At 70.4% G+C, this 15,296-nt stretch overlaps 2 protein-coding genes across 2 annotated transcripts; one reads left to right on the forward strand and one right to left on the reverse strand.

Annotated features, from left to right (window-relative positions):
• The first annotated feature begins 241 nt into the window (after positions 1 to 241).
• LEP (leptin) lies at positions 242 to 1,322 on the forward strand. The gene is made up of 2 exons (XM_075026749.1): positions 242 to 396; positions 957 to 1,322. Exons 1-2 carry the CDS (start codon positions 253 to 255, stop codon positions 1,320 to 1,322), a joined length of 510 nt encoding a protein of 169 aa, XP_074882850.1. The 5' UTR covers positions 242 to 252.
• Positions 1,323 to 3,223: 1,901 nt separating this feature from the next.
• Positions 3,224 to 9,841, reverse strand: RBM28 (RNA binding motif protein 28). Its single transcript, XM_075024492.1, has 19 exons — positions 9,678 to 9,841; positions 8,870 to 9,055; positions 8,666 to 8,763; positions 8,417 to 8,492; positions 8,202 to 8,294; positions 7,948 to 8,019; positions 7,613 to 7,784; positions 7,263 to 7,393; positions 7,007 to 7,088; positions 6,758 to 6,867; positions 6,594 to 6,667; positions 6,196 to 6,331; positions 6,043 to 6,107; positions 5,770 to 5,928; positions 5,243 to 5,377; positions 4,704 to 4,778; positions 4,322 to 4,629; positions 3,981 to 4,074; positions 3,224 to 3,739 (listed from the first exon to the last, which is right to left on the reverse strand). Exons 1-19 carry the CDS (start codon positions 9,826 to 9,828, stop codon positions 3,611 to 3,613), a joined length of 2,346 nt encoding a protein of 781 aa, XP_074880593.1. The 5' UTR covers positions 9,829 to 9,841; the 3' UTR covers positions 3,224 to 3,610.
• Between the last annotated feature and the right edge of the window lie 5,455 nt (positions 9,842 to 15,296).

The following is a 15,296-nucleotide window of genomic DNA, read 5'->3' on the forward strand; positions in this document are numbered from 1 at the left end:
GGGGGGGGGCACGCACACACACAAAGCTTGGGGACACCCATCTTAGTGTGTCCCCCTCCCTGTGACACCCCGCCACGGGAGGATGCTCCCCACGGCCCCCAGGATGAGGATGTGTCCCCAGCGAGGGGGTCAGAGCATCCTCCGTGTCCCCTCTCGGGGAGGGGTGTCTGTGGCATTTTTGGGGTGCAGGGGACCCCCCCCCCCCCCGAGGCACCTGACACCCCTGTGCCACCCGGCGCAGAGCCCGGCAGGATGCGGTGGCCCGGCGTGTCCCTCTGGGGTCTCCTCTGGCTGTGGGTGCCGCTGGCCGGTGGCCGTCCCGTCCGGCTGGAGAAGGTCCAGGCGGACACCAGGAACCTCACCCGCACCCTCAGCACCCGCATCCAGCAGCTGCAGGTGAGGCCCGGGGGGGGGGACGGGATGGACAGGGGGGGCTTGGGGGGTGTCCCCCCTCCTCCCAGGGCCACCCCATAGGGTTCACTGCATGCCCCGTGTCACCCAAGGGAGGGGGCTGGGCTGTGAGGTGAGGGGCCCTGCGCCCCAGGGTGGTCGCTGGGGGGGGGGATGATGACACCCAGCGTGGGGTGGGGGGGCTCTGTGCTCCAGATTGGGGGGGGCGAGTCCCCAGAGAGGGACACCCATGGCTGGGGTGGGGGACCCTGTGCCCCAAAGGGATGCCCAGGGCTGGGGGGGGACTCTGTGCCCCAGGTGGGGGGGTCCCCAAAGAGGGATGCTGGGGGGGTGTCTGTGCCTCAGATGAGGGGGGCTCCCAGGGAGGGATGCCCATGACTGGGTGGGGGACCCTGAGCCCCAAGGGATGCCCGGGGCTGAGTTTGGGGGGGGTCTCTACACCCCAGCTGGGGAGGGGGTTCCCCAAGGAGGGTCTCCCACAGCAGGTGGGGCAGGACCCCTGCCCGAGGAGCGGGCAGTGGGTGCCATGCCTTCGCCCCCCCCAGCTCTTCCCCCTGAGAATGAAGATCAGCGGGCTGGAGGCCATCCCGGGGGAGGGGGCTCCCGAGGGGCTGGGGGCCATGGACCACCGTCTCCAGCTCTTCCAGCGCCTGCTGGGCGGCCTGGCGGCCGGCAACCTGCCGCTGGCCCAGATCGCCAACGACATGGAGAACCTCCGCAGCCTCCTGGCCGCCCTGGCCACCCACCTGGGCTGCCCCCCGCTCCGCACCCCCCCGGGACCCCCAGGACCCCCCGCTTTATCCGACTTGCTGGTCGAAGCACCCCACACCGCCGCCGGGCTGGCCCTGGCGCGGCTTCGCGTTTGCCTGGACGGCATCGCCGCCCGCCTCGACGGCCTCCCCGCCTGCTAGGGACGCCCTGGGGACCCCAGCCCCAGGGTGTGGGGGGGGGGACACGGGGACGGGACACCGGGCTGACCCCCACCCCGGGGCCATGGCTGTCCCCATGCACCGGCATGGCCAGCCCGGCACAACCAGCACCAGAGGGAACTCCAGTCTTGTGATTGCCTCTTTTTCTATTATTATTATTATTATTTAATGTTATTAATTATTATTGTTATTATTTAGTATTTGTATTTATTTCTCCCATGTTAATTTAAAATAAAGCAAGTTTTCCAGCAGCCCTGTCCCGTGTCTCTAACATCCCCGCTCAGCACCAGGCTGGGTGCGAGCCGGCAGGCTGGGTGCTGGTGTCACCATTGCTGGGGTCCCCAGCAAACGGGGGCTCGGTCGGGCCGGGGGGCGGATATCAAAATGTGTCCCCATGGATGTGTCGGGGCAGGGAGGGATAAATCAAACCCAAAATATAACCCATGGGGTGAGCTTGGCTGCTGCGACCCCCCAAGACCCAGTGGCTTTGCCGGTGGCTGCTGCAGCTCCAGCTACGGCACAGCAGCGGGGTGCAGGGGAGGGGGTGTCCCCCCCCCCAAACCACAGCGATGCCCCAGGCTGGACCGGGGTCCGTGCTCCTCCTGAGCCCAGTGATGGGGGACAAGGGACCCCGGGGACACGGGAGCGTGCGAGGACATGGCACCGGCTGACTCAGGCCCCGGCGGCTCCGCGGTGGTTTACGAGCTGGTCAGTGGCTTCGCGGCTCAGCTCCCCCCCCCCCGGCCTGGTGTGACCCCAACACCTCCGGCTGCTGGGGGGGACGACCCGAGGGGACACGGGGACACACAGCAGGAACCCTGTGGGGTCCCCGGGGCTGGCGAAGCAGCCGTGGGGCAGGGGTCTGGGTGGTGGGACGGGTGGCACCCAGCGCCCAGCCCTGGAAAAGCTGGGGCAGGGATGGGGACAAGGAGGGGACAGAGCCCAGAGCCGATTCGCTGCCACCCGGGCACAGGGGGCCGTGCACACGCGTGTGTACACGTGTGTCACTGTGTGTGTCTGTGCGCTGTCCCTCGTCCCCAGTCACTTCTCCATGGTCACAGTCCCCATCCTCCATCTCTAGCTCTTTGTCCCTTGTCCCCAGCCCTTGTCCCTGTCCCCAGTGCCACCCCCCCAGCCCGTGCCCCCCCCTCACCCTCCCCAGCAGAACCACAGGAGGATTTTTTCCCCCCGACCTCAGCCGGCAGCTGGAAAGTTCCTGCTGCGGTGGCCGAGCCAGTGTCCCATCCCAGAGACCCCCCCGCAACCCCCCAGTGTGGACACCCCAGCTCGGAGGGCTCCCCAACTGTGGGGTCTGGGGGGGGCCGTGGGGCAGTGCCGGGTCCCCGTGGCCCTGGCGCACGTCGCTCACGCGGCGGGGGCTGCTGGAGGCTGCGGTGCCGCCGGCCAGGTGAAGCTGGCCTGGCCCCGAGCCCCGGCATGGCCGCAGCGGCCGCTGACTCAGCCGGGACCCCGCCAGCCCCCCTCTGCTGAACCGTGTGCCGAGCGGCACGGGCACCCACCGTGGGGCTGACCCGCGGGCCCAACTTTGTCCTCTCTGACCCCCCCCCCCCAGCTGGGGATGAACCCCCCAAGGCCACAGGCACCTTCTCAACCCCCCAAAAACCCCTCTTCATCATCTCTGCCCTCCACTCCCACTGCAACAGCCTTAAGCAATGAGGCACCCCCCTTCCCTCACCCCAGAGGCACCCCAAACACTCCTTCCCCCCCCTCCAGAGCACAGCACCCTCCCTGGGGGCACCCCCAGACCCTCCATCCTCCCTTCTGCCCCCCCAACCAAGACCATGGGGCTGCAGCCTCACAGCACCCTGAGCAGTCAGGGCCAGGGGACTGCTAGCACCCCAGGGTGGGTGATGGCGAGAGGATTCTTCCTCCAAAAAGCTTTTTATTAAAATATATTCCTATACTTTTACAACACCCTGTCACCGACAAGGTGGGGGGTGCTGGGGGTAAGGGGAGGGTGCCTGCCCCTCCCTCCAGCCCTGCCCCAGAGGGTCCCAAACCACACAGCACCCCTGGGAGAGGAGGAGGAGAGAGGGGGGCACCCCCAGAGCCCAGGGTGGGGGACAAGGGGAGATGCAGGACTTGGTCCTTCCCCCCTGCGGGGTCCCGGGGCTGAAACAGAGACCCTAGGGTCCCCCCACGGAGCAGCACCCTTACCCCCCCCCCACAAGGGGATCTGAGGCCCATGACTCCCCCCCAAACAGCTCAGCACCCAGGGGTGGGGGGGTGGGTGGTGGAGGGGAGGGTCCTCAGCTCTCGAACCACTTGCTCCTCTTGGGTGCGGGGGGGTCGCTGCCCAGGATCTTCCTCTTGTACCGCTCCACCAGCTCACTGAACCGGGCCTCGGCCCCCCCGCCCTCCCACCGCCGCCGCTGTGCCTGCGGGCAGAGGCGAGAGGGGAATATGGGGGTCCCCAGACCCCCCCATGTCCCAGCACCAAGCTGGGCACAACCAGAGCCCAGGAGCACCGCTGAGGGGGTGCGTGAGGGGAACAGGGGAGCCCACAGGGTGCAAGGACATGGGATGAAAGAGAGAGCCCACAGCCCCCCCTAATTAGAGGGATCTGACCCCAAAACCAGCCCGGGGGTGGGGGGAGCGTGTGACCCCCCATGTCCCTACCTGGGTGGGGGCCACCTTGCGCTTCTCCTTCCGTCGCTGGACTTTGGCCTTGGGCTGCTTGGGGAGGGGCTTCACCTTCCCCTTGTCGCGCTTCCTGGGTGGGGGAGAGCAGAGGGGGCACCCATGGGTGCCAGGTACGCCCGTGGGCGCCTGCATGCACCCATACGTGCTGCCCGCCCCCCCCCGGCACCCAGAGGGGACGACGTGGCCCAGCCCTGGGCCCCAGGGGAAGGAAAGGAAAAGCCAGAGACACCCACACCAAGGGGGAAGGACCCTGGGGGGACGCTGAGGGTGGAGGGAGAAGGGAGTGTCCGTCATTCCCCCCCCTCCCTGCCCCATACCTGATCTTGGGCCCACGGTGCGAGGGCAGCGCTAACACCTTCTTCCTCGTGGTGCCATCCGGCAGCTCCACACGCTCCACCTGCGCCTCCGTACGGAAACCGGACCAGGGCATGGCAGGAGCTGGGTGTCCCGGGGGAGCCGGGGCAGCCTCCTGCCCCCCCGCCAGTGGTCCCCCGGAGCCGTGGGAGCCCTCAGACCCCTTGGAAAGGGGTTTTTTCCTTCCCTGATGCCTCTTAGGGGGTTCCGCTGGCTCAGCTGCCCCAGCAGCAGCCGGCTCCTTCTCCGCTGGCTTCGGTTTCAGCTTGAGCTGTGCCAAACACCGGGTCAGCGCAGGGGAGAGAGGGCCAAGGGTGGGGACACACACACACGCCGCGCTCCTACCAGGCTGCGCTGCGCTCGCTGCTCCTTCAGCTTCAGCTTCCGCCGATCCTCCAGCGAGAACTCCACGATGGGCCTCTGCAGGCAGAGCCAGGGGTGGGTGGCAGGCCTGGGGGGGCTCCAGCCCCCCAGTAACACCAGGAGCACCCCCAAGAATCTCCCTGCCTGTGGCCCCAGGGGAGGCAAGTGGGGTGATGGGGAGAACCCGTGGGGTGAGAGCCCACAGGGCTATAGGGTGATGGGTGGAGGGCAACCCAAATGAAGTGGTGGGCAACCCCATGGGCAGAGAGGGAGGTGTTGGGGAGACCCTGGTGCTGGGGGGGCTGGATTGGCAGGGCCTAAGGGTGGGGTTATGGGAAAGACCCCAAGAGGGCCAGCCCGTAAAGTGTAGGGTTTTGGGGGGACCCTACAGGATCCCACACAATGGGGTTATGGGTGACAGGGAAGATGTGGAAAGAGGGGGACATGGTAAACCCTCTGCACCACCCCACGGGGGTCCAGCCCCTCAAGATACCACCCCAACCCTCCCCTCAACCACCCACCTTCTGAGCCCCGAAGAGACGAGGATTGTTGTTGATGCTCCGCAGGGCGGCCAGCGCCTGCTCGTGCTCCCCAAACTCCACGAAGGCATAGCCCAGGGACTGCCCCTTCCCTCGCAGCTCCCGCATCACCCGGCACTTTTTTGAAGGGGTGGGGGGCATGGCACCAGCTCACCAACCTGCGCTGGGACCCCCCGCCACTGCCGGGACCCACAGGTCCACCTCACTGTAGGACACCCGCCTCCTCTGCACCCCCAAACCCACAGCAGAGGGGACATTGGGGGGGACAGCCACCTCCTCTGCACCCCCAACCAGCCCCCAGAGGGGACACTCACCTGCTCTGCACCCCCAAACCCACCCCAGAGACAATGTAAGGAAACACCTAACTCCTCTGCACTCCCAAACCCTCCCCAGAGGGGACACAGAGGGGGACACCCACCTCCTCTGCACCCCCAGCCACCCCCAAACCCTCCCCAGAGGGGACACAGAGCACAGGGGGACACGGAGTGGGGTGGGGGGATGACACCCACCTCCTTGATGTGCATGGCCTTGCCCCCGCCAGCCACCTGAAGCAGCAGACGCCGGAGCCGGGCACTGTCCACGGCCTTGGGCAGGTTGTGGATGCAGAGCCGGGTACGGGACACAAAAATGTTCTGGTCCCGCAGCTTCTGGTACTTGAGCTCCTCAAACTGGGAGAAGCGGTGCCATGAGGGGGGAGTCGTGCCCCCCACCCCTCCCAGGAGGGCCAGACGTGCCGTCCCTAAGCTGTCACAGCCCCCAGGGTCTGGGGTCTGCTCACTCACCCGCGCTCGCTTGGCCATGTCAGCGTCGCTCACGCCCTCCGCAGCCTTCGTCCCGGCCCGGATCACTGCCAGGGGGGGCGAGATGGGGGATGTTGGGAGAGCGAAAAGGGGGTGTTAGGGGTGCCCAGGACCCCCACCAGGGCCGGTACTCACAGCCTTCGCGGGCCAGGTAAAGGTTTCGGGTGCCCGTCGGCTTCTTTGCCTTCTGCCCACGGAGTTTGTGGGCCTCCTCACGGCTCACGGCTGGGTCGATGCGGAGCAGCCGCCCATCCAGCCGCAGACCCCCGCCCTGCGAGAGGACAGAGCTGGGGCCGGGGGGCACAGCCAGGATCCCACACCGCCTGGGCTGAGGGTCCCAGGAACTGAAATGACCCTGGAGAGAGGGGGATGAGCCCACAGGCATCCCCCAAACCCAAGGCGGGAGGGCTGGTGCTGTCCCCAAACCCCTGGGAGGTCCTTTGTTGCCCCTGGGGGCGACCCTGGTCTCCCCATGCCCCCAGGGGGGGTTGCCCCTGGTTTCCCCTGGAGGGGTTCCTCATCACTCCGCTCACCTCACTCTCCTCCTGGGCAGCCTGGAGGCATTTCTGGGCGGCTTCTTGTGTCAGGAACTGAGCAAAGGCACAGCCTGGGGACAGAGGGGAGTTTGGTGAGGGGACAGGGACAGGAGAGGGTGTCCACCCCCCCCCCGCTCCATGGGACCCCCCACCCAGGTTACCTTTGGAGTGCTCTGTGTCGGGGTGCAGGACGACACGGACGTACTTGAGGTCCCCAAATTGCTGCAGCATCTCCCCCAGCGCCTCCTCCTCCGTATCGAAGGAGAGGTTCCTGTGATTGGGGGAGGGGGGACCGTTGAGGGCAGCCATGGGGCTCAGCCCCCCTCCCCGGCATCCCCCTGGGCCCAGATCCACCAGCGTGGCAGAGAGGGGGCCCCCCCGCTCTGCCCTCCAAGAGACCCAGTGCTCACCGGATGAAGACGGTCCTGCCCTCGTCCACGTCTGAGGGGGGCTGCCGCCCCTTCCCCTGTTGCTTCTTGGGCACGTCCCCCCCTGCAACCACAAAGGAGCCGGCAGTCGGTGCCTGCTGGCCACACCGCAATGGCTTCCAGACCCCAGGGGAGCCCCCCCAGACCCCAAGGAAGCCCCCCCCAGTCACTAACCCAGTCACCCTGCCTGCAGCAGCCCACCCTACCAGCCTCACCCACAGAGCAAAACAGACCAGACCTTCCTCCTCCTCTTCCTCCTCCGAGCCCTCCTCCAGCTCGCTATCATCCTCGCTGCCTCCTTCGTCATCATCTTCTTCCCCATCTTCCTCCTCCTCGCTGCTGTCTGCAGCTGCCGTCCCCTTCCCAGACCTGCAGGAACCAGGGCAGAGCTGGCCTGGCCCCACAGCAGCCCCAAGCAGTGGTGGGGGGACAGGACAGGGCTCTGTCCGGGGGTCCCACAGGGGGACAAGCCCAGGGCTCTGTCTCAGAGCCCCACGGGGGTGGGCGTCTGCATCCCAGAGCAAGGCCAAGACCCCCCCAGATCAGCCCCATTCCTCCCTAGTTGGCACAGCCCCTTCTCTCGCTCACCGGCCTCGTGCCTGAGATGAGGAGGGCTTGCTCTTCTTCATCTTTCCAACTGCTTTTTTGTTTTCCTCCTCTTCCTCTTCTTTTTCCTCCTCCTCCTCCTCCTCTTCCTCCTCCTCCTCAGCATCACCCGGATTCTGCTCTTCAGCCTCCCCAGGTTTCTCCTCCTTGATTTCTGCAAGGCGGGACAAAGAGACAGGGACGAGGGGACAGTCACCCCCAGTGACCCTCTCTCTCCCCTCAAGCCAGAAGCAGGGTGCAACTGCCTCCGACACTGCCAGTGCGGGGCACCCAGCTGGGCCCAGAGCTGTGCTGGGAGGGGGGGTTAGGACCCTCACTGTCAGGCTGGCTGCCCTGCGTCGCCCGGTACTTGTCCTTGGCCACGGCCCAGTCCACTGCCACTGGCCGCCCTGAGGAGGCAAATGGACACGGGGACACGCCATCAGCATCCCCCCCTTCTCCCCCTTGCAAACCAAAGCTGCCCAGAGAGTCTCCTGAAGTTCCCCAGGGAAGGGGGAAGAAGGCAGGGAAGATGGGGCACCCCACAAAGCTCCCCCTGCAGCAGGAGAAGTGGGGAGAAGCACGGTTGAACCTTTGATCTCTTTCATGTTCATCCCCCGGAGCGCCTTGGCTGCTTCCAGCATGTTCCTCAACTGCACGAAGGCGAATCCCCGCATCTTCCCGTCTGCAAGAGCCAGGAATGCTGCTCCACACCTGCCGGCAGCTGCTCCCCACTCCACAGGCAGGGCCAGGTGGCCGGCATGGAAATGCCACCACCCCAAAAACGGTCCCTGGCATGGGGCTCACCTGGCTTCCTGGGGATGTTCACCTCCAGCACAGTGCCGAAGGGCGAGAAGAGAGATCTCAGGTCGTCCTCGGAGCACTGGGGAGGGACCAGCTGGGTGAGGGAAGGGGCTGGGGGGGCCCCAGGAGCCGGCAGTGCCTGCCGGGATGCTCCCCTGGGACAGGCAGGGATGTGGGGATCCTCTCCCTGCACCCCTTGGGGTCATGCCAGCGCTGGCTGGGGGCAGGGTGTGGAGCTGGACCCCCCCGTACCTTGAAGCTGAGGTTGCGGACGATCAGCCGGGCCTTCCTGGAAGCGGCTCTAGGCTTCTTCGGTCTCGGGGGGGCTGCGGCGGTGGCCTTGGGGGCACCTGCAGTGGAGAGAGCAGGTATTTGGGGACAGCACGGCCTGGGGACAGACCCAGGGCAGCTGCTGGTCCCTGAGAGCGCAGGCAGGGGACAGGACTCGCAGCTCACCCGCTGCCGCCTCCTCCTCCTTCTCCTTCTCCCGCTGCGGCTTCTTCCTCCCCTCCCTGGGCCTCTGCCGGGCTAGTGTCACATTGAGCCGGCGGCCACCGAGGGTGGTGGCCTCCTGCAGAGCTCGCTGGGCATCCTCGGGCAGGGAGAAGGTGACATAGCCGAAGCCACGGCAGGTCTTGGTGCCTGGGGGTAGTGGGGGGGAGCAGTGAGGCCCTGCAGCCCTCCCCCATGCGCCCCCTCCCCAGCTCTCGCCATCAGACTGTCCCCGTCCCACGGGACCACACTCAGCCTGGTTCCCAACTGCCCCTGAGCCTCCTCCTGACAACCCCCAATCTACCTGTGTCCCACCCCCAGTCCCTCCCAGTGCTCACCAGTCCGCCCTGAGCCTCTGCACCTTCCCTCAGCCCTCACTCCCCGCCCCCCCAAACCCACCTCTGTCCCGCCATCTCTCACCCTGGATAACTGATACTCCCGACCCACCCCCATCCTGCACCCCAACACCCCCCCAACTCCTGACACCCCCCCCCCCAAATTCCTACTCCCAAACAGTTCTTCTCCCAGCACACACACCCCTGCACCCCCTCCCCCAATTCCCAGCCACCCCCCCTCCGCACCCCAATCCCAAATCCTCCCAACCCACGGCTCCCAGTATCCCCACGACCCCAGGCCTCCTCCCTACCTCCCCAAGGCCCCCTCAGTCGCCCCCCAGACCCCGGTCCCAGGCCTCCCCAGGCCTCAGCCCCCGCGTCCCCCCCGCCAGGCCTCAGCCCTCGGCTCCCCCACGCCGCGTCCGGCCTCCCCCGACCCTTCTCGGTGACAACAAAGCAGCGGCGGAGGGGCCCGAGGCGGCCGAAGAGGCTCTCGAGTTCGGCGGCGGTGGCGGCGGCGGGCAGTCCCCGCACCAAGACGGTGCGACCCGAGACCGGGCCGGAGCCGCCGCCGCCGGCCGCCGCCATCTTGGGCACGCGCCGCGCGGGGGCTGCCGGGAAGGGGGCGGGCAAGAGCGGCGCACGGCGGGACCTGATGGAACGGGGTGGGAGGAGAGCGCCCCCTGGCGGCGCGGCGGACAACTGCAGGGTCAGGGAGGGGCCGGGGGGGATTTGGGGGTCCCATGGAAGGGGGGGGGGGGGGGCTTGGGGGGTCCCTTCCCAGGGGCTGTGGGGATCAGGGGGGCTTGGGGGTCCCGTCCCAAGGGCTGGGGGGGATCAGGGGGTTTGGGGGTCCCAGCGAAGGGTCCTTGGGGTTGGGGGGGGGGCGCTGGGGATCTTGTCCCAGGGGCTGGGGGGGTTCAGGGGGGCTCGGGGGGGCTGATTCCAGGGGCTGTGGGGCAGCAGTGGGGTACAGGGGTCCATCCCAGGGGACATGGGGACGGCGGGGGTCGGGGGTCCCGTCCCAAGGGCTGTGGGTTCGGGGGAGGGGGGGCTCAGGGGTCCCATCCCACTGTGTGGGGCACAGTGGGGCCGGGGCGGGGGGGGGAGTCGCGGGGGTCCCACGGGGTCACACTCACATCCTTCGCATGTGGCACTTTATTGGGTACACGGGGGGGGGGGGGCTAGCCCTAAATGCCCCCCAGCACTGGGGGTGCGGGGGCCTCAGCAGAGGGGGGGTCCCTGGGGCACAATGGGGGACTCAGGGGTCTCCGGAGTGTGGCATGTGGGGGGGTCAGTGATGTGGTGGGGGGCCGGGGGGGGTCCATGGGCCATGGCGGAGGGCCAGGGGGGCTGTGGGGTGCCTCTGGGGCCTGGCATGGAGCTGGGGGGGTTTCAAGGCACGGCAGGGGGGAGACTAGGGGGGGCGCTCAGGGACCTGGGGGGTGCCCAGGTTGTCACCAGGACTTGGGGGTCTCAAGGACCTGGGAGCGGCTGGAGGGGTCCCCAGGTTGCCACCCGTATTTGGGGGTCTCAGGGATGTGGGGGCTGGCCGGGGGTCTCTGAGGATGGGGGGGGGCTCTCCAGAGTATGGCAGGCGTCTGGGGGTCCTGGGGGTCTCCTGGGCATCACCATTTGGACGGGGGGTCCCCTGGCCAGGCGGGTGCCAGGGGTCCCGGAGGCAGCGTGCCATGGGGGGCCGGGCCGGGCTCTCTCCATTGCCCCCCCCCGGGACAGTGCTGACCCCACTGGGGTCCCACAGCAGCCGGGGGGGGGTGGGGAGGGTAGGGGACACCCCACGCCCTACAAGTCTATGGTGTCGCTGCACTGGCTGCGGCGGTCGGCGCCAGGGTCACCGGGGGGCTCGGGGACACCCCCGGCAGCGGGGACCCCCCCCTCAGCCTGTCCCCCTTGGGATCGGGGGGCCGGCGGGGGATGGGGGCTGCCCCCTGCCCAGCTCCGGGAGGGCCGCAGTGCGGGGGCTGCCTGGGGGGTACCCCGTGGCGGGGGGCTGGGGTCCGGCACCGCCGCCGGCCCCCCCCGGGACAGTCCCTGGGGTGAGGGGCTGCCACCGCCACCGACGCCCCGACGCCCTCGCACCCCCGGGGACGCGGCGGACCCCCCCCCGCAGGAGGCGGCACGCTGCAGGGTCGAGGGTGCCGGCGGCGGGGGGTGGCCCGCGGTGCCGGGCTCCGGTGTGCCGGGCTCCGGTGTGCCGGTTGTACTGAGATCTGGTGTAGCGGTTGTGCCGAGACCCTGTGTGCCGGTTGTGTTGGGCTCCGATGTGCTGGTTGTGCCGAGATTCGGTGTAGCGGTCGTGCCGAGACCCGGTGCGGTGGTTGTGCCAAACCCTGCTGCACCGGTTGTGCCGAGGGCCGGCGTAGCGGTTGTGCCGAGCCCGGGTGTGCTAGCTATGCCAAGACTTGGTGTGCTGGTGGTGCTGAGCTCCGGCGCGCTGGTTGTGCTGAGCTCCAGCATGCTGGTTGTGCCAAGCCCAGATGTGCTGGTTGTGCCGAGACTTGGTGCGGCGGTTGTGCCGAGACTTGGCGCAGCGGTTGTGCCGAGCCCTGATGCGCTGGTTGTGCTAATCCCTGCCGTGCCAGCAGCGCCGAGCCCCGGCGTGCCGGTTGTGCCGAGCCCCGCGATGCTGGTGGCCCCGAGCGCTCCCGTGCCGGTTGTGCCGAGGCTTGGCGTCGCGGTTGTGCTAATCCCCGCCGTGCCGGCGGTGCCGGGCCCAGGTGTCGCGGTCGCGCCGAGCCCCGCCGCGCCGGTCGTGCCGATTCCCGGCAAGCCGGTCGCGCCGATCCCACGCGGGCCGGTGCCGCCGCTCCCCGCCGCGCCGTCGGTGCCGGTTCTCGCCGCGCCGATGACGCTGATCCCCGCCGCCGTGCCGGCGCCGTGGCGGAAGATGCCGGGCCGCGCTCCCAGCGCCTCGTCGATGCTGCGGCGCAGGTCGATGGGCGAGGGGGGCCGGTAACCGGCGGTGGGGTCCCCGTCGGCCTCGGGGGGCTCGGGGGGGCCCCCGCAGAGCGGCAGCGCCTCGGCCTCCCCCCGCGGCCGGGGGGCGCAGCCGTTGGGGGGGTCGAGGGGGCGGGCGTGCCGGGGAGGGGGGGCCGCCACCAGCGCCAGCACGGCGAGGGGCAGCCCCATGGCGGCCTCGGCCAGGCGACAGCCCAGCTGCAGCCCCCACCAGGCCCAGGGGCCCGGGGGGGCCGGCCCCCCCCAGCCCAGCGCCTGCAACGCCCCGAAAACCTGCAGCCCCGCGCTCAGCACGGCCCCCGCCGCCGCCACCCCCACCGCCGCCGCCGCCCCGCCGGGCCCCCCCCGCCCCGCGCCCCCCTTGCCCCGGGGTCCCCCCCGGGCCCCCCCCCCCCCGCAGCGGGGCAGCACCCAGAGGGTCAGGGCGGCCGCCAGCCCGGCGAAGAGCCCCCGCGGCAGCAGCAGCAGCCCCGGCAGCCGGCCCAGCGCCGCCACCGCCAGCACGGCCCCCAGCACCCCGCCGGCGTGCAGCACCCCCAGCGCCGCCACGGCGGGGGTCCGGCAGCGGCGGGGGGGCCGCGGCAGGCAGAGGGCCAGCGCCAGCCCCCAGCCCAGGCAGGGGAAGGGCAGCTCGAAGAGGAGGCGAGCGGCCGGGGGGGGCAGGCGGCCGCGCCGCTCGTAGGCGTCGAAGAAGAGCGGGAAGGCGCGGGCGGCTCCCGCCACCGCCAAGAGCCCCCCCAGCAGCCGGGCGGCGGGCGGGCGACCGCGGGGACCCGCCACCAGCACCAGTAGCCCCAGCAGTCCCAGTAGAGCGAAAAGGCATCCGACCCCGTAGACGTGAGCGTCCCAGGCCGGGCCCCAGGCGGCGGTGGCCGCCGACCAGCTGGTCTGCAGGGCCACGAAGTGGGGGGGCCAGGAGAGGGGAGCGCCGGGGGGGTCCCGGGGATCCGGCCCCCCCGAGCTGCAGGCGGAGCCCGGGGTGCAGGCGGAGGCGGCAGCGGGGGGGGGTGCGGCGCCCCGGGAGGGCTGGCGGCCGGGGGGGTGGGCTGCGGGCGAGGAGAGGGGTCAGGGCGGGGGGCGGCGTGCGCCCCGCGCCCCCCCCGCGTGCACCCCACGTACGCCGTGCGCCCCCCTTCCCCGTATCTCCCGTACCCACAGGCTCCCCGTGCACCCCCCACGTCCCCCCAGCTCCCCACCCCGGGTCACACCAGCCACTGTGGGGGTGTCAGGATCCCACACACCCCCCCCCCCGCCGGACCTGACCCCCCTCACCTGGCTCAGCGCCGCTGCCGGCCTGATCCTGCTCCTGGGACCCGTTGCCCCCCGGCGCCTCGTGGCTGACCCTGGGGGGCACCGTGGGCACCAGGAACCCTGTGGGGACACACACACACACATGGTGGGGGGTCCTTCAGTATGGGGGGGCCGCGTCCGGGGACCCCAGCCCGCCTCGGCCGTGGGGCACTCACCGGCGGCGCTGAGTTTGCTGGCCAGCTCCGAAATGCCGGCCTTGATGCCGGGGATGAGCGGGATGGGGCGGCGGGGGCCGGGGGGGACCCGCAGGAGGCTGGTGGGGGGCACTGCCCCCCCCGGCCCCGCTTCGGGGTCCAGCCCCGCCGTCAGGTCGATGGCGATGTCCAGCTCCAGCTCCTTGTCCCTCTCCCCGGCCGGGGATGCCGGGGGGGCGATGCCGGCATGGCCGGAGGGGCCCCCCCAGCCCCCCGCTTCCTCCGGGGGGGTCCCGGAGCCCGGCTCGTCCCCGGCGTCAGGCCAGCCCGAACCCGACGGCGGTGGCAGGGTGGGGGGCACGGGGGTGCCGGGGGGCAGCGGGTGGGGGGGCCCCGGGGGGGCGGTGGGGGCGGCGAGGCGGGGGCTGCCCTGGCTTCGCACCTTGATCTTGAAGTTGAGGCCGAGGTTGAGGGAGAGGACGGGGGCTTCGCTGCGGGGCGCGGGGGGTCCCGGCGCCGTCCCCGGGGGTCCCGGGAGGCCGGTGGGGGCCGAGGGGGGCGGCGGGGCAGCGGCGGGGGGGAGCAGGCACAGCAGCAGAGCCAGCAGCAGCAGGCGGGGGGGGGCCGCCCCCAGCCCCGTGGGGGACGTCGGGGACATCGGGGACGGCGGCACGGCGGGAGCAGCGCTGCGGAGAGGGGCAGAGGGGACGGTTACCTCGGCACCCACCGGCACCATAACCCGGCACGTGGCCCACCCCACGGCACCCAGCCAGCCCCCCCCCGGCCCCACGGCACCCTAAGCACAGCCGGCCCCACGGGGCTCAGCCGGCCCCATGGCATCGATCCAGGCCCCCCCCCCCACGGCACCGTCCCAGCCCCAACGTCCCCGGCAGGATGGTGACATGTCGGGGCTGATGGCAGCTGGGGTGGCTCTGCTGGGAGGGGGGGGCATGACTGGGGACATCGGGAGGACAGGATGGGGACAGGAGCATCCCTGAGGACAGGAGCATCCCTGGGGGGGGGGGACAGGAGCATCCCTGGGGACAGAAGCATCCCCGGGGACAGGAGCATCCCTGGGGGGGACAGGAGCATCCCTAGGGGGGGACAGAAGCATCCCTGAGGACAGGAGCATCCCTGGGGGGGACAGGAGGATCCCCGGGGACAGGCAGCCTGCCTGCACCATGCCCTGCCTGCGCCAGCAGCCTCTGCCCGGACCGGATCAGGCAGGACAGACAGACAGGGTGCGCCGGGTCCCTGTGGCACCCCAGGGCTCCCCCCCCCCCCCCCGGGCCTGACGCTGCTCTGCCTGGGTGGCTCCGGCACCCGCCACCCCCCCGGGGCTGAGGGCAGGGCAGGCAGCGTGGGCCCCGGGGGGGTGTCGCGGCTCGTCCCGCCACCCTCGTCCCGCCACGCTCCCGCCACCCCCGCGGCACACGGTGGCACATGGGGATGGGGGGGGCACATGGGGCAGGCCCCCTCCCTCAGGATGCCGAGGGTGGGGAGGTCCCCTAACCCGAGGACACCCGAGGGAGTGGGGTGCCCCCCCCCCCCCCCCCCGGTGCCAGGTCCCTAATCTTTGTGACAAGGCCTGTCTCCGCGGTGTCACATCGGGGCACGTCAGGGCGGCGGCGG

Source organism: Buteo buteo, chromosome 4, assembly GCF_964188355.1.
Source record: "Buteo buteo chromosome 4, bButBut1.hap1.1, whole genome shotgun sequence".
Lineage (NCBI taxonomy): Eukaryota > Metazoa > Chordata > Aves > Accipitriformes > Accipitridae > Buteo > Buteo buteo.